General features: G+C 35.6%; 1 protein-coding gene across 7 annotated transcripts in view; it reads right to left on the minus strand.

The window, feature by feature from the left end:
- Positions 1 to 23,663, minus strand: part of NBEA (neurobeachin) — a 536,299-nt gene that overhangs the window by 84,555 nt on the left and 428,081 nt on the right. For all 7 annotated transcript variants that reach the window (XM_031465874.2, XM_064493205.1, XM_064493203.1 and 4 more), the window contains 4 exons: positions 20,653 to 20,770; positions 20,219 to 20,321; positions 16,815 to 16,930; positions 6,653 to 6,765 (listed from right to left, as the gene is read on the minus strand). In XM_031465874.2, coding sequence (XP_031321734.2) covers positions 6,653 to 6,765; positions 16,815 to 16,930; positions 20,219 to 20,321; positions 20,653 to 20,770 — 450 coding nt within the window. The remainder of the gene's footprint in view (positions 1 to 6,652; positions 6,766 to 16,814; positions 16,931 to 20,218; positions 20,322 to 20,652; positions 20,771 to 23,663) is intronic.

The raw sequence follows: 23,663 nt of genomic DNA on the forward strand, positions 1-23,663 counted from the left end.
GTATTGTTACTTTATGATGAAAAAGCTGTAGGAACTTGCGCCATATTGCCAAGTTGAGCATTCCCCACCATAACAGCTTAAACTCTGTTCTACGTGGTACGTAGACACTTGGCAGTATCAAGGGTGGACGGCTGAGAGTTTTCACACTTCAGTGCATCCATTTGCATTATCATATTTCGAAGCCTCCAGGCATTATCACTTCCTCTTTTAAGTGGCATAATAATTTGGGAAAATGGTTATGCTTATCATCATCTGTCAGTCAAACAACTCCTGTGTTAACAAAATATATTTTTTCTACTCAATGAATGTGTGTGTGATGTCTTACGCTCATGTCAATATTAGTAGGACTTGGCCTTGTGATGAAACTGCTTCATTTATCAGAGGGCATGACTGGGAAATAGGAAAATTCCATTTATACTTTAATGAGCAGGGGCTGTCTTCATGTCAAAGTCATGTAACCACTGTAATTTCAGAGCAAAGTTCACATGAGTGTATGTAAATAAGTGAAGGAGTAGCATGTTTCATGTTTTAAGATAGATTTCACCACAATGTCACATCTCCACGAGGAAAATCTATATAAACTGGGAGAAAAACCTCTACACCCACTGTTGGTTGGGTATTGAAAAGATAAGTCAATGACAGATTGTTTCACGAGCTGTCCATCATGTCAAACAATACACATGACCTCTAACCTGGACATGTAGTGAATAAAACTTGAACCTGTGATGTCTAATCAGATGAGGGGGGTCTAATAAATTTTACTGATAAGGAACTTTCATTGCTTCTGTGCTCTTCAACTGTTTGGTTAAGTCAGCTAAGGAAAGAGTAAGAATATTATAAATATAATAAAAGATTTCATCTAAATAAATGTGCATCTTAAGTTTCCATAAACATTTAATTTAATTTCAGTTATTTGATGCTTAAGGTTTTGGTAATTTGGTAATTTAAAGAGATGAAAAAGCAATTATCACATGAAAAATATTACATATTTTATAAAAAGTTGTTGATTTTTATTTTATTAGAACAAAATTAAATAAATCTTTCACTAGATTTTTTTCAATCATACCAAAGATGGTGAACCCTCAACTGACAATTTTGGAAATCTTCTGTGTAGCTACCAGTCACTGAATGCCCCTGTGTGTTGGGCATTATACCAGGTGTCTCACCTACATTAGTGCATTTAGTTCTCTGTTATGTAAATACTATTGTGTTCATCTTAAAGAAGGGGAGACAGAAGTTCAGGGAGCTTAGGAAACACGTCTAAGTCTGCCCAGCATGCGAGAGAGCTACATCTGAACGGAGCCTACATTCTCTCCATACTCTATTTACTACCTCTCATTTTTTCCCTCTCAGGTTTAATGCTTATACAAATAAAGGAAAACTGAAAAGGTCTGACGATTCCAGGATTAACCTTTCCCAGCATTCAGTACAGAGAACAGAAACCTCTAGGATTCAACTTCCTCTGTGACTGAGAGCTGAGTGCAGCACGGACTTGGTGAAGAGCCAGACAGCCAGCTCCCACTCATTTTGTAATCCTGTCCATGTCATCTAAGCCCCAGGGAACGGACGTCTGGACAGGGACACTGTTTTTATTTACTTTCTCATTTTTGGTTCTTGCTTGCATAATCTTATACAAATATTGTTATTAATTTTTCCAACATGCTTTTGTTAAATATTAGATGCTACATAAAAGTGAAATAGAAAACCACTGTTTTGTCAATATTGTCAGAACACTTTGAGGAAGTATGTAAGAAACACATGTAAAAGTTGAATTATGGACCTAGATCAGATGTGGGAAGAAACAGATCCCGGTGTACCTGGATGTTTAAAACCCTCATGGACCCTCTCATGTGCTTCAGTGAAGCATCCAGGCCTCCTCAAGAGATAGCTCGTTCCTTTGCACTGAGGACAGATCTGGGTTTTATGAGATAAGCAATTTGCAGGAGAAGGGTTATTTAAGAAAATGAACATAAGACTATAAACATAAAATTAGGGACAAGGGATAAAAAGAATCCCCTGAAACTTGAGGGGCTTTGAAGCTTAAGCTGAATTAGCTTAATTAATCATGGTAAATTTACTTTGACTCCACTGAATGTCATATATTATAACTGTACATATGTACTAATCAACCTGCTGCCTATTGTTTTTTTCCCTTAATAAACAGTGACCATTCCTTGAGGGTCAGTACTATACTTCAACACCCTCTGAGCACTTTGCAAAGCTCCTGTTACATCATAACCATACATATACAAACCTGTAATTTATTTGCATTTCTCTAGATCATATAAATTATAAAGAAGAAATGTTCAGATATAGTATATTTGACACTTTATAATAATAGTTGTTTGTTGCCCATCGACCAGGCCCCCTTTCTTCAGGAAACAGGAATCCAAAGTTCCTCTGGCCAACTCTCAGCTTCTTGTCTGATCATGACTGTATTTACAACTCCAACCTTGGAAAATAACTGGCTTGTCTCCAATTAATAATACCCCGTCCCTCGTAAGCTGCACTAATGACATATGAGGAGACAATTTCTGGGATTGCTGGGAAAGAAAAGTTTCTTTGTCTTTCATGAGAGCTACTTGGGGAGATGCTCTCTTTCTCTGGATGGAATGATGTGAGTTCTGAAACTTGCAGCTATTTCGCTCCTAAAAAGGGAGTGCATGGAGCCATCCAGCAGAGGGTGAGTATGAAGCCCACAGTGAGGAAGGCAGAGTAGAATGGAAAGAGTGGAAAGAATCAGGTGTTTGGTGGCATTATCTGCATTACTGGAAAAATCTGGCTGAAAACTAAGCCTTCCTCTGAATTTTTCACTTATAAGAACCAATAATATTGATTTATTATTCAAGCCAATTGTTTAAGCTGGGCTGTCTAAAACATTCATTTAAAAGTCATGATAGAACACAGAATTTCATAAAGCCAATGTAATGCAGGGGTATAAAGAAAGAAAATAAATTATTAATTTTTTTAGGATTGCTCATTTCATAGGTTCTTAATTTTTTATGCAGTAAAGAATATAAAAAATTTGGGGCTCCAAATGTTGTTTACTGAAACAAATTCTAGAATTATTCATTGCTAGAAATTGTTACCTGGGTCCCAATCTCTGTTTAGGAACAACTTCTCTTGTTGTTAGAGATCGTCTAGAATGTTTCTGGTTAATTATATCATTCAAATATTCTAAAGGTTCCTTGAGCTTTTGAAGAATGAACAAACTCTCCATTAAAATTTTAATTTGTAGTACTGATTACAACTACAAGAATTTCATGTACTTCTCAGTGGCCATCTCTTCACTACAACAATAGTGTGTTATTAGCAGTTTTCCCTTCCAATTATATTATTATACTTCAAATGTCATTTTCCCATTAGGCATATAAAATGATATATTTTCACACATTAAAATCTTGTTTATTAATGATTTTTATACAGCATAGTCTTGGGTTTCTAGCCCATTTATAAGAAGTTCCTATTAAGAAATTCAATGAAGCATAGAAACAATGCAAGGGTAATTTATTAACATATCAAGAGGCTTTAATTTGCTACCATTTTCCTATCATGTTAGCCTGATAGAATATAAAGAACAAATTGCTAAAGCATGGAACATAGTAGAATTGGAAGAAAGAGCTATCTTTTAAGAACTATGAGTTCAAATGTTCACAACAGGAAGGACTCTGCTTGCAAAAGTACAGTCAGTGTTCACGCTGCCTAATTTATTTGGGCTGTCTGTTTATCTCTTCTGTTTATCTAACACTAAATAAACTTAGGAGAGCACATGTGGGTCACAAAGGGAAAAGTTCTGCCAAAAAGAATACAGATTAAATAGATCAGCTTTAAAAATTTGAAGAACGTTTACATATTCTAGTTAACTTAGAAACAATGACTTCCTCATTTATCTCATCTTTTCCACATGGATAAACTAAAAATCTATAATTACTAGATAATATTTTCCCGTATACCTTCTATAACCCATATTAGTCATAATGGAAGGCATGTTTTCTTTGGGAAAGTGTCTCAGGAACATTTGAGTCCAAATGTCTTCACGTACTTAAGCTTGCAATTTCCAATCTGCTACAGTCCCCACGTACCTATTGTCGTAATGCTGGCCTCACAGATTTCTGGTAACTGAGTTTTCATCTCAGCTCTAGAAGGGACTCTACCGAGGTGGCTGAGACCCTATTTTAGTAACTGCCGTCCCCTCTCCCACCTAGTACAATGCTTGACATACGCATAGTGAGTGTGTGGTAACTAGTCGTTGACTGAATGAAGGACTGAATGAACACATGAGTGGAGGAAGGAAAGGAACTCTGGTCTATAAACTTCCTTTTACCAAGATATCTCAGTTGATTTCAAAGGAAAAGGATCTTCTTTCCAGTTTAAAAAATAATCCAAAATAGCCATATTAGTAATCAGTTTATGATATTTTAACACTCTTTTTTCTGCCACATGAGAATTTACACCATACATTGTTATTGTATATATGTTTTACAATGTCTAATACACAATGACCATTCAATTAATGTTGAATAGAACATATGTAGATAAGCTTTTGTTAAAGAACTAGTTTAACAGTTTTCACCCTCATTTTAATAAGTTAGTTTGGTTTTGCTTCACACCCAAAGATTCCACCTCAGCCTTAGCAAGTCATGTCAGAAATGCATGTCACTCAAACATTCAAATTCCAGTAAGGATGTAGCAGCATATATTTATCATCATTATTTGAAAGACAATTCGAAGTCTACAGCATACAGCACTGATTCACTGCATTACCTCTACATACACGTATTAACTAGTGCTGATGCCCCAGGCATTCTGCTAAGTTCTTCATACTTAGTAACTCGTCAAATTCTCACTACAATCCTATTATTACTGTCCTCGTTATATAGGTAAGGAAACTGGGCAAAGTGAAATAAATAGTGGTTTAAGGCCCTGTTAACAGTGGTCTAAGGCAGGATTAGGATCTGAATTCAGGCAGTCTAGCTCCAGAGTTCCCGTTCCTAACCACTGGTTGTTGCCTCTCATGAAGTTCTCTAATATAGTACGTTCTTAATTTTGCAGAGAGCGCTTTTATCATTCAGATAATCTGTAACCAGATTTCCTTCCAGAGGGAGGGCCTTGTGAATTACTGTGCTTCTACCTCCCTGAGCTTAAATACTTACTTGCACATAGTAAATGGTTAAAGAGTTTTGTTCAGTTCAATTGTACTGCAAATAATTACTATATTTGCAATCATATTGAAATTCAATTGCTAGCATTATTTTTTACCAGCTGTGTGACTCTCAGTAAGATGTTGGCTAATTGATCTCTTAGGTCTCTTGAATACCTATAATATCATATGCTAAAATTAGCAATGAGCTAGCAAGTTTGATAAGGAAGTCACATAAAATATAAGAACCAGAGAGTGAATGACAGATAAGAATATGCAAAAATTAGTACACAGGCTCCAGAAACAAGCTAAGAAATATCCCATGTGTAACCAAGCTAATATCCACGATGTGCTCCTATGTTGCAAGTACTGCGTTACATTCTTTAATTGCACATGTCATTTGCTCTTTACAACTGTATGAGGTTGGAGAGTATTATTATTCTCATATTATAAATGGGGAAACTGAGGCTAAGAGAAACTGGCTTCTGGTCACACAGCTAGTGAAGAGTGGCATAGAGAACTTCAACTTAGGTAGAACTAGTTTTCAAAGGCAGGAAAAAGGCAAGAGAAGGTGTGCTGAGTTAAAAATCATCTATGAGATTAATTTTAAGTTGGTTTCACTGCATGCTTCCCTTCCTTGCAGGACTTGCGCTCCCCTGTCTGTGAGCTCCTCAACCCACCGCGTTCCAAAACCAAACGTATATACACCTGCCCACGTGCCTTTTCTCCTGCTGTGGAATGCTAAGCCAGCTAACCAACTATGATAGAAAAAGGAACAAAATGTGAAAGGGCTGAGGCTTCATATGGCTCAAGTATTACACACTTCAGGGCCTGGCTCTGACATTGGCTGAGGCTACAGAGCAGCTCTGGGGGCTTTGTTCCTAATTCTTCACTGAGTTTCAAAGAGTTTAGTATCCCACTTAAACTTCCTCTCAACAAATGAGGTGAACTAACCAAAAATCTGCTTTCTATTCTTATCACCCATTATGTATTTTTTTCTTGCCATTTTTGGGCCAAATCTTCTCTCATCTTAGCAGACCCTTGATAAATTATTGTGGCCTACTTTCTTTGCAGTATTAAGCTCCCCTACAGTGTGTGTGTGTGTGTGTGTGTGTGTGTGTGTGTGTGTGTGTGTGTGTGTGTGTGTTATGGTCAAGATAAAATGTCAGATGACCTAAGAAGTACATGGCAGAAATTATTCGCCATCATATTTATACTAATTTCAGGTTTCTTGCCTTGACTTTTAAAACCTAGGATATCAGAGCAACCTCTCCCTACATCTGCTTTTTCTCAACTATCCATTACATTTTACCTATATTTGTGCTAACTTATCTTCTTGCAGCTTGATTCTTATGCTAAGAATTGACAAAATTTAGATGCTGACTACAAAAATCGAAGACATCCAGGTTTACTTTCTTATAAACATTCATTGACTGTATATACTCTGGTAGAAATGCTTTTAGAATATAGTCTTTAACGAAGAAAATTGACTTCTATGTATTTAAAAGTTACCTTTGATAGATCCCTGAAGTTTCCTGGAAGAGTCAAATCCAATTCTTCCGATTCATAGTTTGTTAATACCCATGGAAACACGGGGTATTGGTTTAGATCATTATACGTCCGTCCTAGTAAAGAAAAAGAAATGAAAATCTGTGTACTAACTGCTTGTGAAAACAGTCCTACTCTTACAACAGATAAGGCAATGATTGCATTTCAGAGGAAAAGTAACTCCTCTGTTTATTGAAGTATGTCTCTTTGATCAAAAGCACTCTCATAACAATGTGTTTCAAGTGAATTCACTCAATAAAAATGAAGATGTGAGTAAATTAATTTTTTATGATATAAGCTTGTGGTAGAGATTGCTAGCTGTTTGTCATAGTCAGTTTCTCCCCATCCTGAGCTGGACCACACTTCTCAGTCTTAATTCTACACTACAGAATGTGAGCAGAGATGACATCCGCCCCTGCAGGCTTGGGCCCCTGCAACTTGCCACACGGGTGCTCCAGGCTCCAGCTCCCTTTTGCTGAGGATGCTATCGTCACCCTGGAAGCCACGCCTTGCAGGCCAGTGTCCCTGAGAGCGATGATGGAGGAGACTCCCCTGCTGGCCCGAACGCCTGCAGACTATGTGATGGTGTTCTACTATGGTAAGTACGTATCTAGAAGTTACACTGCCAGTATACAGACTACAATATTGTGCTTCTAATAAGAATCAATGCAGAGAATGTTCAAGTTACCAGAAGCCAGCATGAAAAAGCATGGACGCAGACGTCAGGCACATTTCTTCCACACCCTCAAGTTCATGAATTTTCCTTTTGTATCATGTTGTTTCAGTTTACTGGAGAGCTGCTGGATCTTAGGTTGACTTTTTTTTTTTTTCTGTTTTTTGTTTGTTTTGATAGAATGTTTAAGCTTTATGGGTGGGATACTGAAGGCCATGGGACTGTCAAAAGCTTAGAGAGAGCACAGCACAGACTCACCCTGATAAACTGATACTGAAATAACACATGGTCAGATGAAATTAACAGGGACACTATTAAAGAAACGGGGTCCAAAGGTCCAAAGAAAACTTTCTTTGGACAAGATTATTTTTATAAAAATGTGTTATGATCTGATCATAGGACTTTCTAAACTTCTATTCAAATCCATGCAAATAGCTGTTTCTCTGATACTCAGTGATGTGGATTTCATCCTGGGGGCCTTGCTGTGCAGACCGTGTTAGCAGAGCAGTAGCATAGATATGCCTACGTTATCTCGTCCGTCACCAACAACTGACATTAAAAGATACCTATGCTTGTAGCAATTGGTAAATGTGACTGTGAAACAGAAAAAAAACCAACCATAATCTGAGGAAGGCCTAAATCTGCTATTACAAACATCAAATCAAATTAATTAATTCGTTGAGTAAACATTTTATTGGTTGACTATTTTATCTGTTTCTTATAGGAATCTGCATTTTACAACAAAATTACATAGTTTTAAATGCATAAACTAATGTAGGTATGTATTATATATGTAGGCAACTGATAGAACGCAGAATATTGCTTCCACTTTGCATTTCCCGGAATGAGGTGAGAGAGCAGGGTTAGTGTTTGCTCTTTGTTCTCTCGACACAGCACTGCTGCAGACGTGTTACAGCCGATACACAGCACCGTTTCCTTGCCTGCCTCTCCACTCGTCTGTAAACTCAAGAATGGAGGGTCTGGGCTTAAAACAAACAACTCTGTGTATTGCCACATTCTCTTTGCCCAATAGATGTTTGTTGAAGGAATGAACACATGTGTGAACATACATACTACATATGTGATAAAAGTGGGATAAAATGAGCCAAATTTTAAAAGATGAACAAACAATGGCCAAATAAAGAAGGAAAATTGCAGGATAGTCTCTTTGGAGGATGAGGACCAGGCAAAGGCACAGAAGTGCGTATGAGAGAGCACGGCGTTGTCAATGAGCACAGTAAACCACCGGAAGGAAACATCTGCAGCTCCACAGCTCAGCCAATGACTGCACCTGCTTCATGTTTGTAAGTCTATTGTGAAGAATCATAGTGATGAGAATAAACAAGAATTTGGGACCTTTTAATTAAAGTCTTTCATATATGAAAATATTCTGCTAAAGCAGTATCATTGTAAAATATACGGTGTAAAATTCTAAAATTGAAAATTTATTACTGAGGGTTCATGTTTATGTTAATCTAGGACACCTGATTACTCTCAGCACATACACAGAGCGTCTAGGTTGGCTATGTAAAGCTATTTCTGGGATTCTAAGTAGGTCCATGGCATATTCTGTGCTCTGCCATTTTCTGGGTTACCATTCTACTTAAAAAATTAATAGATTTTAATGATATATGTGTATTTTCTAGAGAATAACTTGATGTTATTTATATAACATTTATATTACTTCTATAAATCAATTAATAGCTGAAAATTAGATACCATAATTGCTTTTAAAATTTCTGTAGTTTAACACTTGTATAGTAAAGAAAAGCTGTCAAAATAAAATCAATAAAAAATTAGTTTACATTAATTCAGTACTTAAATGTGTAAGTACAAACAACGTAAAAATAGAGACCATACTGGAAGATACCAGCCTTTTACTGGACGTCATTTTCTAGTATAAGAAAAGATATAATGCTATTTTCAGGAAACTATAAAGAAAAGAAGGCATCATCCTTAAAACACACAAACAAATTGATTGATGCCAACAGTCACAGCTCATGGCAATTAATCTGTCCCACATTTTTTGTAATTCATTTTTAGTAATCTTTGGAATGTTCTTTAAAAATAAATGCTTAGGAAAATTTAGTTAGTTTTAAATTACTAAAACTTTATAGCATATTTTAATTCTAATAAATACAATAAACTATATAAATAGATGTTCTGACATAGTTACATTAAAACCCTTTCTAAACAAAAATTTCCACATAAAAGCTTTGCAACATGGACAGTTATAAATGTTTTTGATTTGAATTAAAAATTCACAATGTACTTAAAAATCACGTGGATGAAAAAGAGTAAGTAGTGGTACTCTGGGATTTTGCATTTATTAAGTTTCAGCCATGAATTAGCATTATTACTTTAATTATTTTACTGAACACCTCTGTGAACTGAAAAAAAAAAATCCTGCTGTTTACTAACTTACCTACTAACAAAAAAGTGAAATATTTCCAAAGTAATACCTGTTAGGTTCTGGCACATGGAGGTACTTATTTATCAATTTTTAAATTTAGGATAATTGAAATTTAGTAAATAATCTTGTGCTGTAATTGGTAGGGTTTCTTCCTTTTCCAGCAGTAGTAAGTGCAGAATTCTTTTTACTTACTGTACTTTAAGGATTTATCTTAGAAGATGAATATTAAATATTGCAAGCCTGTGACACTAATCTACTCAAACAATAAAAGTGAAGCACAGTAAATGAGATCTCAGAAACACCAGATATGTTTCTTTATTTAAAAAAAAAAACCTTTTTAATTAAACCATCCAATTTAATGTTTTTATATGGCACTTTAGTTTTGAAGGTAAAGTGATCTAGAGACAGCTGACAAAGAAATTATAACTGCAATTCCTTGGTGAAAATGTTAATGACAGCAAAATATTGTTTAATTAGACGATTGCAGCATCTGGATTAACACTCTTTAAGAGCGATGTTCCTGTGCTTGTCTGCTTCTTCTCACTTTACAGACATTTTGTCATCTCTAGGTCATTAGGAAAGAATTTTTAATGATTTTTCTAGAAGCAAGCAGTTCAAGTTACATCTAATTAGATGACAATAATAAGCCCAACACATGCAGTAGCTAAATATATACATAATTAACCAGGGAGGGCTTGTACATCACAGAGTAAAAAAGTGGAAAATGCTAAACAGGAGAAAAAGGTTGGCGTTGGGGAAGTAGTACTGAATTCATTAGCTGACCATATGAAAAACAACTCAAAAATCTTAAAAAAAAAAAAAAAGCCCCCAAACCCAACAGGATCATTTACATGAAGCTAGTAAGCAATCACTCTATTTTTTTTTAAATACTAGAATGTCAGATTTTAATATCTTGTTCATAGTATTATTTAACAAAGTATAAAATGAGGCAGAAGTTGTATCTTTTGGAACACAATGAACAGAAACTAGGTCAATCTGGGAATCAGAGGTTGAACCCATATATCTAAATCAAACTCTAAGCACCATTAAAAGTCTTCCAAAACTTAGTGTTCTTTAAAAATTAAAGATCAATTGTTTCAGAATAGTTAAATAAATTACATCACAGTCCTAAGCCGACTTTCATGCAGTTTTAAAGGTCATGTTTTCAAAGAATATTTAATGGGATGAAAAAAAGTAGAATGTGAACCTGTATATGTAACAGATTCCCAAAGACTGCCACACATAGGAAAAAAACAAAACAAAACAGAAAAATCACCAAAGTGTTAACTGTGATATTTATGGCTAGAATTACAAGTGATTGGGTTTTTAAATTATACTTTTCTATGTTTCTAATTTTCTATCACGAGTATTTATTGAATTTATAAATACAACAAAATAAAGGCCATGAAAATATTTGTTGGCCTTTAGGTGTCTTTTAAAAACAGTATGTTTTCTGAGTATTTGACAAGCTTCTTTTACTACGTAAAGTATCTTTACAAAACTTACATACGTATAGGAAAATGTGTCTATTTCTATGTAATTATGTATATATACATGTGTCACATGAGGGTCTAAAACTCTACATACTGCATTAATTCTAGGACATTGCTGCTGTGTGCTTTATGGAGAGTCTTACTTTTAAAAGCATTTTGAAAGGAGGAAAATACAAATTGGCCAAGGATGAGAGACCTCAGAGGAAGAAATGCATCACAAAATGTACTTCGAATTTCATGTAAAGTGTAAGAGAAATACTGAATATCTTTGCAGAAAATGTGAATTTATTAGGTCACATTGACCTATATTTTTAAAAACATGAAGCCAGAAAGGGTTGTTTCATCTTCTCAATCAGACTGCATTTTGCAACTCTTCTTTTTAATCCAGGAAATTTAAATTTAAATTTAAATATAGCAATTCTAGTCAACTCACATAATAGACCATAAAATCATGCAAACACAGAGCATAAATATTAAATCAGTTCAATCTGATGGGTATTTATAGTGCAAAACTTTGACCTCATAATCCCAATGGAGAGAAGAAGACATAAAATGCTAAGGACACATTACTATAAGTGCCAACACGTGTGGCACATACAGTGCTGTGGAAGATGTGAATCCTATGGGACATTAACACAATTATGTTAAGGTATGTCTTTTAAAGAATATAGGTACAGGGCAGTGGTTCTCAAAGTGTGGATCTTGGACCAGTAGCATCAGCATCACCTGGTGACTTGTTAGAAATACAAATGCTTGAGCCCCACTCTAAACCTACTGAATCAGAACCTCTGGGGTGGGGCTCAATGCTCTGTTTCAGCAAGCCCTTCAGGTGATTCTGAGAACTACTCTATCCTGGAGTTGGGTTGGTGGCTGAGTTGCTCATGTTGTGGCTGGTGGTGTTCTCTAGGAGCCGCCACCATCAGGAGAAAGCCCTCTCACTCAAGGCCCTTTCCTTCCCAGGAGTCTGCATCCAGTGACCGCAAAGTGGAGGTAACGAGGCCGGGTGCCCTTGCTGCAAGGGCAAGACATCTCTGAAAGGTCATCTCAGCTCTCGCCTCCCTGTAAGATCTGCTGAGGTCTCTGCTGCACCTACTTTGAGGTTCAGTTTTTCCTTCTGCCAAGTTCTACTTTCTTTACTCCCCCACAGATGTTGATCCCAAGGACACTCTCCAATAAACTTCTTGCAAGAAAGTCTCTGTCTCAGAGTCTTGCTTCTCTGGATCTGAGATCTCGCTGAAAACAGTACCAGCTTGTACATTAGAGATGATAATTCTAGACCCAGATCTAATGGTAGAATATCCCTGTGTACAAAAGTCATAACCATAATAAAAATGAAAACAATTGTCTAAAAATCATTAATTGCTTAGGTCTTAAAGCAGTTGATAGATTAAGGCTGGTGACTGGAGGTGAAACTGAATGTCACTGTGAATATCCAGAGGCAGTATGCTATTGTAGTTGAGTGAAAGTCTATGGCCAAACTACCTACATTAGCATCCTGACTTCTTCACGTACTAGCTCTGTGGCTTGGGCAAGTTATTTACTTCTCCGTACTTCATTTGCCCATTGGTGAAATGAGAATAAGAACTTTTGGGTTATTGTTAGGATTAAATGAGTAAATATGCATAAAACACTTAGAACCATGATGGAACATTCGGAAACTGCTCGGTAAGCATTATTATTTACCATTTGTTCTCAATGTTGATATTGACATAAAAGAAATGTTTCACAAAGAAATAATAAAACTAGGCAAAAATAATAAAAATATTATTAATTTTTAATATTATTAATATTTAATATTATTAAATATTATTTAATTTATTTAATTATTTAATATTATTAAATATTAATAAAATTATTATTTTAATATTATTAATATTTAATATTATTAATTTATTAATAATAAAAATAATAAAAATATTATTTTTCCCTGAACCTTGATATTAAGAAAAATTAAAGAAATTTCCAGCTTACATGTTGCCTATAAGAAGCCTATGAAAATACTATGAGAAGCTTTTCCTGTAAATGTAATGCCTTCTGGATCTATGGCTTCAAATAGCTTTGTATATTTTCCTACTATAATAATTGTAACTTTTTACTGGAATTGCTGGTGTACGTACGTCTGTTTTCCTGACTATACTATGATCTCTTCCAAGGCAGAAACCATACTTTGCTTTCTTCTGAAGTGTCAGTGCCAAATAGAGTGTGTGGCACATAGCAGAAGCGTTCAGTAACATTTTATTAAAACGAGGAACAAGTCAATTTCATATCTAGAGTCCTGTAATGCTCTCCTGAAAGCTCTCCCCAGCTTTAGGAGATCTAGTTTCTGATTCATGCCATCCATAGTTATCAGTTTAATTTTCCTAAAACTCCATACTGCATTCTCTTCTACTATAAAACACTGATTCCTAGATTCAGGTTCTTTACAGTCTGGTTCTTACCTACAACTCCAATGTTATCTCCTATTATTCTCTGCTGTAGCCAAGATATGACACTCATGTCCACTGAATGCGTAACACATATCCAACTGGCAGAAATTTGTAAGGCTCTGTTCTTTTTTTGTCTCCCCCAAAACATTCTTAAAATTCTTCCACCCTGCTTAGCTCTTGTCGCATTCACTATTTATAGCACTCATTCAGCACTTACCATCAGCTGTCTCAAAATGCTCTTATGTATATTTCATTTACTCATCCAGTTGTAAGTGCTCTGAGTTTCGAGTGTCTATTTATACTTCTCTTCATCCCACTGTCTACAGTAGACAGACTTTAATATTTAGTTAGAGTCATTGCAAAAAAAATACCCAATAAATTCTTTTAAAAAACTCCCAGTGGTCTGTACATTCTTTGTGACACCATATAAAACAGACCTCAATTATTCAAAAAAAGATAGAAAGACACTCAAATTCTCCTTACAATCTGCATGCTCTGGCTCAGAAACCCGAAGATTATCCCAATCAGAAAAACAGCTGTATCTATATCGCTTAGGGACAGCTTTTAGGGATCACAGTGCTATCTCTATCCAGGCTGCAATCTTTCTAGAGCTAGACAGAGAAACAAACTCCCAGAAAGTAACAGGCATGAAGTGGGTGGTGGTTACAGGTGGAACTGAACCACACTGTGGGAAATGTATCTGACAGGAGTAAAATGCAGAGAAGAGATGAAGACCAGTAGAGGGGAAGTTATAGCTCACTGGCAGAGCATGTGCTTAGCATGCACAAGATCCTGGGTTCAATCCTCAGTACCTCCATTATATAAATAAAAAATAAACCTAATAGCCCCCCCAAGACAAATAAACAAAAAGAGTCCTTTAATACAATAAACCAGATAACGTTCCATCCAGAGGACAGAATCCCATCGTAGAACAGAAGAACCTTTCAGTAAGCATACCAGCTTGACTGGAAACAGAGTGAGATCACCCTGTTCTTCAGTTTTAATTCCAAAAGCTCCAAACAGGGAGCACAGTCAAGGGAAAAAAAAATCACGCTTATGTACGACATATGGTAGACAATGACTCGATAGATCTTTCAAGGACAATAGGAGAACCTAACTACAGGAAACATGAAAGAATACTGCAGAAGAATGTAAAGAGAACACTATCCTGAAAAATCAGGTAAAGATCCACGTAGTTGAAAATAACATACTGCATTAACGAGAAGAAAATTTTAATAGAGTTGAAATCCTTCCTAAGATGTAAAAATATGTGGGCTTCAAAAAATAAGTGTTTAATAATAATATGGATTCTGGTATTAAGTTACATTGATGAAGATAAGCAATAAATGAGAAGTAAATTGAGTTAATGTTCTTATTTTGCATAGGAGTGATTAAAAATGTTGATTCATTTTTGAGTTCAAAAGTAAGAGAAATATATTTTAGAAGGTTAAAAAAATTTAAACATATTAATTCTCGAAGAAAATTAATAACAAAATATCCTATGTTCTGAATTCTAAAATAGTGGGCAAAATTTTATTTACATGCCTGAAGAAAGACAAAACAATATGAAAAGCAAGAAAATATTAAAAGCAATGGTATAAGAGAAGATTATATAAGACCAAACAGATTAGTTATTAAAACAGATGCAAACATATCAAACATGGCTATTGAAAGATTTAAAGTCCAAGACAGAGTTAAAACCTGCAATTCCATCTATGCCCTAGGACATAAAGTTGGCAGATCTGGGATTCTATCCCCTTCACCTTGGCAATGAAGCTTATGCTACATCATGCTGTTTACATAAATATGCTAAGGAAATTAGGTTCTTTACATTTCAGATGTTTAAGTTCATTCTATCTTTATATGTAAGTAATGTGTTAATTAAATAGCATAACACATTTCTTTTATCTTCAAGGAAGTAAGCAGGTCTCTTTAAGATATGTACATTGTATATACTGGCATACAAATATATATGAAATATGTCATAAAGGTATCTTGAAGGTATAGTTATATAGTGGAGATACGTGCATGAAATACAGAATAACATTTAATATATGTAATAAATAGTTCTTTGGTTGCACTTCTAGTATACTATTAGCAAAGGCATTAAAATTACAATGTGTGTATTAAATAATTAAAATGCAAAACCATTTCAAATAATTTTTTATCCCTTTTTGTTGACAAATCAAGTTCTCTTGTCTATTTAATATATATCTGTATCATTCATATTTAATATATGCCCATAGCATCCATATTCACTTGTATATGATAGATTAAAAAAGACGAATATTACACAGTTACCCTTTCAAGCAATGAATCAGACCACAAGGCTCTAAACTCATGGTTCTGAGTATTCATTCATGAAAGAACAATAATCATAGGTAAGCATATATATTTAAGTAATTATTTAAATTCATCTGATTGCAAAAATTTTGGTGGAGCCTGGTTTACAGAAGTAAATTCTTTGTAATTCAACATAAATTAGGGCTTTGGAGCTTAATTCAGGACAAAAGAAAGAGCTACTTAAATCTCATAGACATGTACAGCCACTGACAACCACTGATTTAGCTGAAAAACAAAGCCACTATCTTCTTTTAATTTACAAGCCTGGTACTGCCGAGGCTGATGGCAGTTACTCATCATTTAGAAATGTAATCTGATTTTATATTTTCATTGGAAGATTTTAAGAAAAAAAAAAGATGCTGTAACCCAATCATGCCATAATCCAGGTGACATCTGTACTAGGCAGAATCCTGTTGTTATTCTCCTGTCTAGCTGCTACTGCTGAGAATGACAAAGTAGTGAAATTACATTTTCCCATTATTATTTCCAGACACTCTCTGGCAATGGTTTGTTGATTCTAATAAACCTTCAGACAAAGCTGTCAGCAAAGGAAATGGCAGAAGGAGAGCAAGGAAAAGCCTCTTCAACAATAAATGCATCTAAACCTTGGTACTTACTTGTGTAGTCTCTGATAACAATTTAATGTGAGTACTTCAATATTTATTCTAATGCTGTATTTGAATTCCAAGGAGAACGATGTACTCCATCAAGTCACATTACCAATGATTTTGATGAACAGAAACATATTACCTGATTAGAGAATGAGATGTCTTCTTACCTGCTATAGTGTTAAGAAACATCAGATATTCGAAGTTTGAAATTTCCCTTCTTTGCCAACGCTGAGTCATGTTGGAAGATTTATAAAGCTGTCGAGGAGTGGCCAGTGAGATCCTCCTAGCAATTAAGCAAACCATAACAGACAGTCTCTTTTAACTCATGACTTTTAAAAATTCAGAAATAACTAATATAGTAATTTGATTTTATTCAACTTAAAATAATTCATGGTTTTGATAAATGACAAAATATATTTTAATTGTAGATACTCGTAATATTTGAAAATTCTATTATAGAGAAGATACATTTAGTTACTCAGGGTAAACCACGGTGAAAGCTTCTATTTGGATGATATGGCTTCAAGTGGGTATTTTACAAGTCAACAAGAACAAAAAAGGTGAAACATTACTCAAAATAAGTCAAAGTAGCTTTTAAACAATACAGCAAATCTGCTGCATGCTAAGAAGCTAGGCAGACAGTCAGGCACCAGCATATGAGCATTTGACTTAAATCTTATATGATAATGCTGCCACTGAACTTTTTACATCTGCCCCACACACAGAGTGTGCGCATGTGCACAGCCTCTAACCACACGATACACATCCCTCTTATGAGGTAAAAAACAAACAACTGGGAACTTTGAAAATGTATGAATTGAGAAGAAGGGACCTAGGAATAGCTTAAGGGAGTGAATCAAGAAATTCTGTAAAAATTATGAACTTTTCAAGGTTCAATGTGTTTATCTAAAAAATAATGAAAGCTGACTGTATTTGTCAAAGTATGATAAGGCTAACTGAGTTTCCAAAACCACCACTTAAGACAGAGATTCCCAAACTTTTCAATTTACGCCACCCTTAGGGTCTCAGGAATTTTTTCATGGTGCCCCCAGCCCAAGAGAAATACCTAACAGTCCTGTTTATTAAGTAGTTAGGCCTAAATAGATTAATAAATACTTGAGTCTTAATAACTAAGTAGCTGTTTGAGAATATAATATTCATAAAATGAAAAAAAGTATTTTATTTCATTCTTAAATAACCACGATTGGTGGGAAGGTAGAGCTCAGTGGTAGAACGTGTGCTTAGCATGTGGGAGGTCCTGGGTTCAATCCCCAGTACCTCCATTAAAAAAATTAAAATAAATAAATACACCTAATTACCCCCTCAAATAAATTTTAAAAAGTTTTAAAAAGTGGCTTAAAAATAACAATGATTACTTACTAAAGGAATGTATTGTCCACCTGTTGGGCACTGCATAACTTCTTAAGCCTCAGAATCCTATCTGACATCACCACCTTCATTTCCTGTTCCTCATTAATTTTCATGCAGTGCTTTTATTTTTTTAAATCACCAGCAACTCCCTAAAACTTACTTTCACAGGCTAAGATATCATCAAAAAGAATGCAGTGCTAGCACACATTGAAACTTAGAACCAACCTAAGAGTTTGAGCAGTGTCTGACAGATGCTGCTGTGTTTCCCTAAAAAATATAAACCACCCTGCAGCAGCCCTGAGATGTTTACAGTTATGTCTCAAGGCTCTGCTTCTGCTTGATTTTTCTGTCAAGAAGAATCATCTTCCAAAAATCAAGGAGAGATCAAGTGTGGTTAAAAGTAAAATAATGCTCATAATAGGTAAGGAGTATAGTAAAAGAGCTTCTGGTTGTTTTCAATGAACTCAGGTCCCAACAAGTCCAAGAGTACTGAAGGAAATTACACATGCCATTGAGAAAACTCTATTGGTACTCTCTGAAGAATCATGGTCATTGAGAAATATGCCAGGAGGCAGAAGATTACTTTTAAAAAGGAAAAAGACCTATCAGTGAGTTCTTAATGTCAATTCCTGGAAAAATTCTTGAATTGATGATTAAAAGATTTGTAAGTACTTAGGAAAGGAAGTAATGATTACTATGAGTCAGCTGAGATTCAATAAGAACAAGTCTTGCAAAACTAACCTCATTTTCTTTTTTTGACAGATTAAATGCATTTTTCTTTTGACCTGTATTTTATATAAGTACCTCATTATCTACAAATGTCTTAATTTAATCTTGTCATTCAACTAACAAACATCCTGAGCATGTGCATACCTGTCAGTGAATTAGCCTTACCCTGTAAGCTTAATAGGAGAACAGATACCTCACAATGCAAGGTAATGCTAGTCGAGCAGCACTTATAAAGCACCTTTGCAATTAGGCGGTGTGCTAGGTGTCGTAGATTAAAAGATAAATAAGACACAGTCCCTGTCTTTTAAATGTCTGTAGCCTATTTAAGAGAAGATAGACAAAGATTAGTTTTCCTTTCCATGCATGCAGTGCTCTGCAGTGATTCCCAGGAACATAATGATCTATGTGGAAGAAAGTGTTGCTTGTCTGCCCAGTGCCGATAATATCTCTTTCCTCCTGAACAATAGAAAATATATTTTGTCCAGGAAGGAAGGGGCAGAGTTCAGAGGTATATTTTCCCTTGAATTCTAGGGGATGATTTCACATTAGTGTTCAGTGATGATTCTAGGGGCAGAAGGGTGACCCCCATTCTGGCCAGAAGGAACTGCAGTAAAGACTGCTGGAGGCGTCTAGATACATTCCTTCTTAAAACATAGATGTTCAAGGAGAAATCCTTTGTGTATTTTTCCTACTTGAATGTAGTTGTGTGAAGATGTGGTACCTGGAGCAGTAGTGGTTATTTTGTGAACATGAGACCAACTGAAAGTTCTGACATCACCAAACCTCTGAGTCAGTACTGGCAACTCCTCCTTAACTCCACATCTTTCATAAAACAGAACCGCCAAAGCAAAAAAAACCCTATTGTTTAAGCTACTTTTAATCAGGTATTCAGTTACTTGGAGCCAAAAACTGACTGACATTAGTGATATATATACATAATTATTGGCTATGTTTTCTTAGATTAGTATCTTTCAATGAAATAAGATTTCAAAAATGCTTTTAAAAATACCAAGATGAAAGAATTAGGAAATGGTTAAAATCATACCATAATTAATGACTATTAATCTCACTAAATTCTGAGAATTTTACTACTTTAATGAAGAAGCACTTATACATAGCATTTATAAAAAACAAGTTATATGCTACCACAACAATTAATCACAAACATCATGAAGCTTTTGGTATGTTTCTTGTAAGATCTTCAGTAAAAATGTCTTAATTATGTGTTAGCTGTAAGATGCTATCAATTTTTTAACTTCCTCATTCTATGTGTTAAATAAAATTATGCCCCATTCTGTCATCCTTCAAATAGCTATTTACATAACCTCCTTCCCTACAAATGACCTGCAGAGGGAGAAAATTCCTTGTTTCTTAAAATAATTATAATTTTATAACCCTATTTAGATTTCTGTCATATTGAGATTAAAATATGTTAACAAACCATAGATAATGTGTAATGCGATATAATTACCTGGCTTGTGGCAAACCGTAGCTGGTCCCTACTCCAACCCGAGGCAAGCCATAGACAACTTTTTTCACTGTTGCTTGATCAGGGAAATTAAACATAACCGAGGCTGTGGTAAGAAGAAAAAACATGATTTAGAAAACCACAAGAGAGCTAACCATCAATTTCAGAAATCACTTTCCAGAGCCTTTCATGATTTATTTGTAAAGGCAATGAATCAGCATGGAAAATCAGCTTTCTGTGTAACTTTATCCATGAGAAATCTAGGCTTAACTTTTTCAAATTAATTCTTTTTTATTTTTATTTTTGTTTTAGCGAGGGCAGATCAAAGAGAGAAATACAGCAAAAAAAAAAAAAAAATCAAGACAGTATCCGACCATGTAAAAGAACAACATCCAAAAATAAGTACATTTTCTTTCAAAACATTCAAGGGGACTTACTTCGGTTTGCCATAAATACTTCCAAAGCAGTATTCTGTAGAAGATAACGTCTTGAAAATACAGCCCGAATCTCGCTGAACATCCATTTTCCATGCAGTCCCTCAGTGTATGCGAGAACCTAAATTGAACAGTTGAAAGGGAAGTGTCAGTCAGTTGAATATGTGTTTCAGATTCAGTCTGATTTTGAAATGGGTCTTTTTTGGGGGGTAATTTATTTATTTTATTTATTTACTTTTAGAGGAGGTACCAGGGATTGAACCCAGGACTTTATGCATGCTAAGCATGCCCTCTACCTCTTGAGCTGTGTCCTCCCACCTCAGACCCAGTCTGACAATACCTTAGACAGTGCTGTATAAAAGCAAGTAAATTAGGGATTTTCTTCCTGAACTCATGATATATCACAATACTGCCAATCATCTGATTCTGAATATTTGCAAAATTTCTACCGTTCTAAATTTTCTTAGTTGGCTCATGAAGAAATGAAGGAGCAGAAAAGTTCTATGTTCAAGGTGACCCTGTGACTTTAAACAGAAAACGTACTACAATTTTTTGGTCTTGTATATGATCAGCTAGATCAGGTGACCTGACATACTGTTGGTTCTTTTCCAGTATCACTTTTCTTCCTTATTCTTTGCTTAATGGAAGACCAGTGAGCCCCAAAGTGCCCACGTGGTCAGCTTCAGGTGATGGGTCACGATTGATCTAACGTGGTCCAGGGGTCAATGAACATTTTTGGTAAAAGGCCAAATAGGAGGCCATCTGTCCTTCTCACAACCACTCAGCTCTGCCATCATAGTGTGCAAGCAGTCACAGACAATGTGTACACACCCGGCTCCCACAGTGTGTGATTGTGTTCCAGTGAAGCTTTATTTACGACAACGGCCTGATTTGTTCCTGAGGCCAGAGTTTGTCTGACCCATGGTCTAAGCCAATCATGAGAAAGTTATTCCTTGTTTTTCCCAAATTCCCTTGCAACTAGCGGTAAGGACATTTGACCCAGAACTGGCTAATGAGAACAAAACCAAAGTCACTCGGGATATTTCAGAAAAGCTGATAAAATGAGTCATATGTAGCTGGTACACTTCTTTCTCTTCCTTGCTTGAATGGAGATGAAATGGCAGAAACTGTAGCAGCAACTGTGTAACTGTAAGAGGAAGGTCAAGGGAATGTCAGCAAGGTCGGCCCTAATGTTGAGTTACTGAAACAGTCTCAGCATCTACTCGTATCTGGACAACTTCTTCCATAACGCAGACAAATCCATACTTGATTATGCTACTGTAGTCAAATCTGCAACAAGCACATTCTTTCCTGAGACACCGATATATATTAACAATTCATAAACACATTTTCTACTTGCATTGGTGTACCCTGTATAATCTGCTACACGTGTATTTGCTTTGGTGAAAACAGAAACTAGTTATTGAGTTTAACATACATGATATCCATGAAAACAAGTTATGAAGTCCTTTTTCACATTTCCTTCCTCTAGGAAACATACACACACACACACACATATATCACATATATATACACACACATATTATATATATATATATATACACACACACACATAAATACACGGTATATGATCTATTGGTCTTTCTATTTTTTGAAAATTCTATTTTCTAACCCCTTAATTCAGTTTTTGTCTTTCTCCAGGCACTGGAAGGTTTTTGGAGCCAGTCAGACATTTATTTAAATACTGAAGGATTTTGGAGCCAGTCAGACTCCGATTTAAATTTTGGCTCTGCTATTTGCTAGCTTTGGAACTTGGAAAAATTATTTACCTCTATCTAATTTTTGTAATCTGAAGAACAGTGATAATAATACTTATTACTGGTTAAGTGGAGACAATGAACGTAAAGTGCATGGCCTAGCTATTATTTACGTTCTGTTTGTAAGTTTATGTGTCCTTGCTGTTGAGCATAAAGTGACAACTGCTTTTCAGGTTCTAAATGCAAAACTTCTTTTTATACATTTCACAAAAGGATTATAGTGACTTGCCACAATTCCTATTAATATAGTCTCACTTCGTTGCAATGGTTTCCAGATTTGAATTTCACAGACCAGCACATTTTTTTTTAAATGGAAAGAGCAGTAATACAGCGTTGATAACTCTTATTTTGTCAAGTAAGAAGAATTTTAAGACAAATTAAGCAGCTACACAACAAAAACTATCTTTCACTAAAATATATATGTAAAACCCAAAGAATAAAATGAGCATAATCTCAGAAAAGGGAGAGACCTTCCCAATAAACCTGTGTGCTGTGTTGACACCCTTATACTAAAGCTGGTATGCCAGGAGGATGGTGGACATTACGTATATGTGTGTGTGTGTGTATATATATATATACACACACACACACAAACATACTAATATTTTTACTTATTTTTCTCTTTGGGAAACATAATGTGATGAATATTTGACCAAGTATTCCTTTCCGTTAAGCATGTCATCAGTTTATCAGCAGGCAGGTGGCTCACAAACACAAAGAAGTTGGCTTGACTCTGTACGTGCTCAATGCAAAACTGTCTTATCAACTGTGCCAGTTATCAAATTATTGCTTCCTGCCTCCAAATTCACCATTAATTGCTTATCCTGTGAAAATGAATCGTGCCCTTTATTTTTCCTTTGCTAGTGGACATGATGCCACACTCTACCAGGAAAGGACATTGAAGAGATGATGCAGAAGAAAGGGGTTTTCTTTCTGGTTCTGGCATGCTCAGCCAGCAGGTCCCTGCAGAGGACGGGGCTTCTCCAGTGCCCGGCTCCCGCAGTGTGTGATGGCTGACAGCACCCAGTGACTAGCAGTTTTCTCCAGAACTCCCCTGTCCCAGGCAGTTCTGTAGCAGAGTGCCTCTGGTAAGAACCCTCCCATAAACAGCTTCACCAACTCCTTAGAGGGTGGTTTTCTGGAAAGTTCCAAAGGACAGAGCTCCAGCAATCTCTCCCAGCAGGGCACCAGAGTGACTCTGCACCACTTAGGGAGCTACAGCCATGCCCTCCCCAG

The sequence above is a fragment of the Camelus dromedarius genome, chromosome 13 (assembly GCF_036321535.1).
Source record: "Camelus dromedarius isolate mCamDro1 chromosome 13, mCamDro1.pat, whole genome shotgun sequence".
Classification (NCBI taxonomy): Eukaryota; Metazoa; Chordata; class Mammalia; order Artiodactyla; family Camelidae; genus Camelus; species Camelus dromedarius.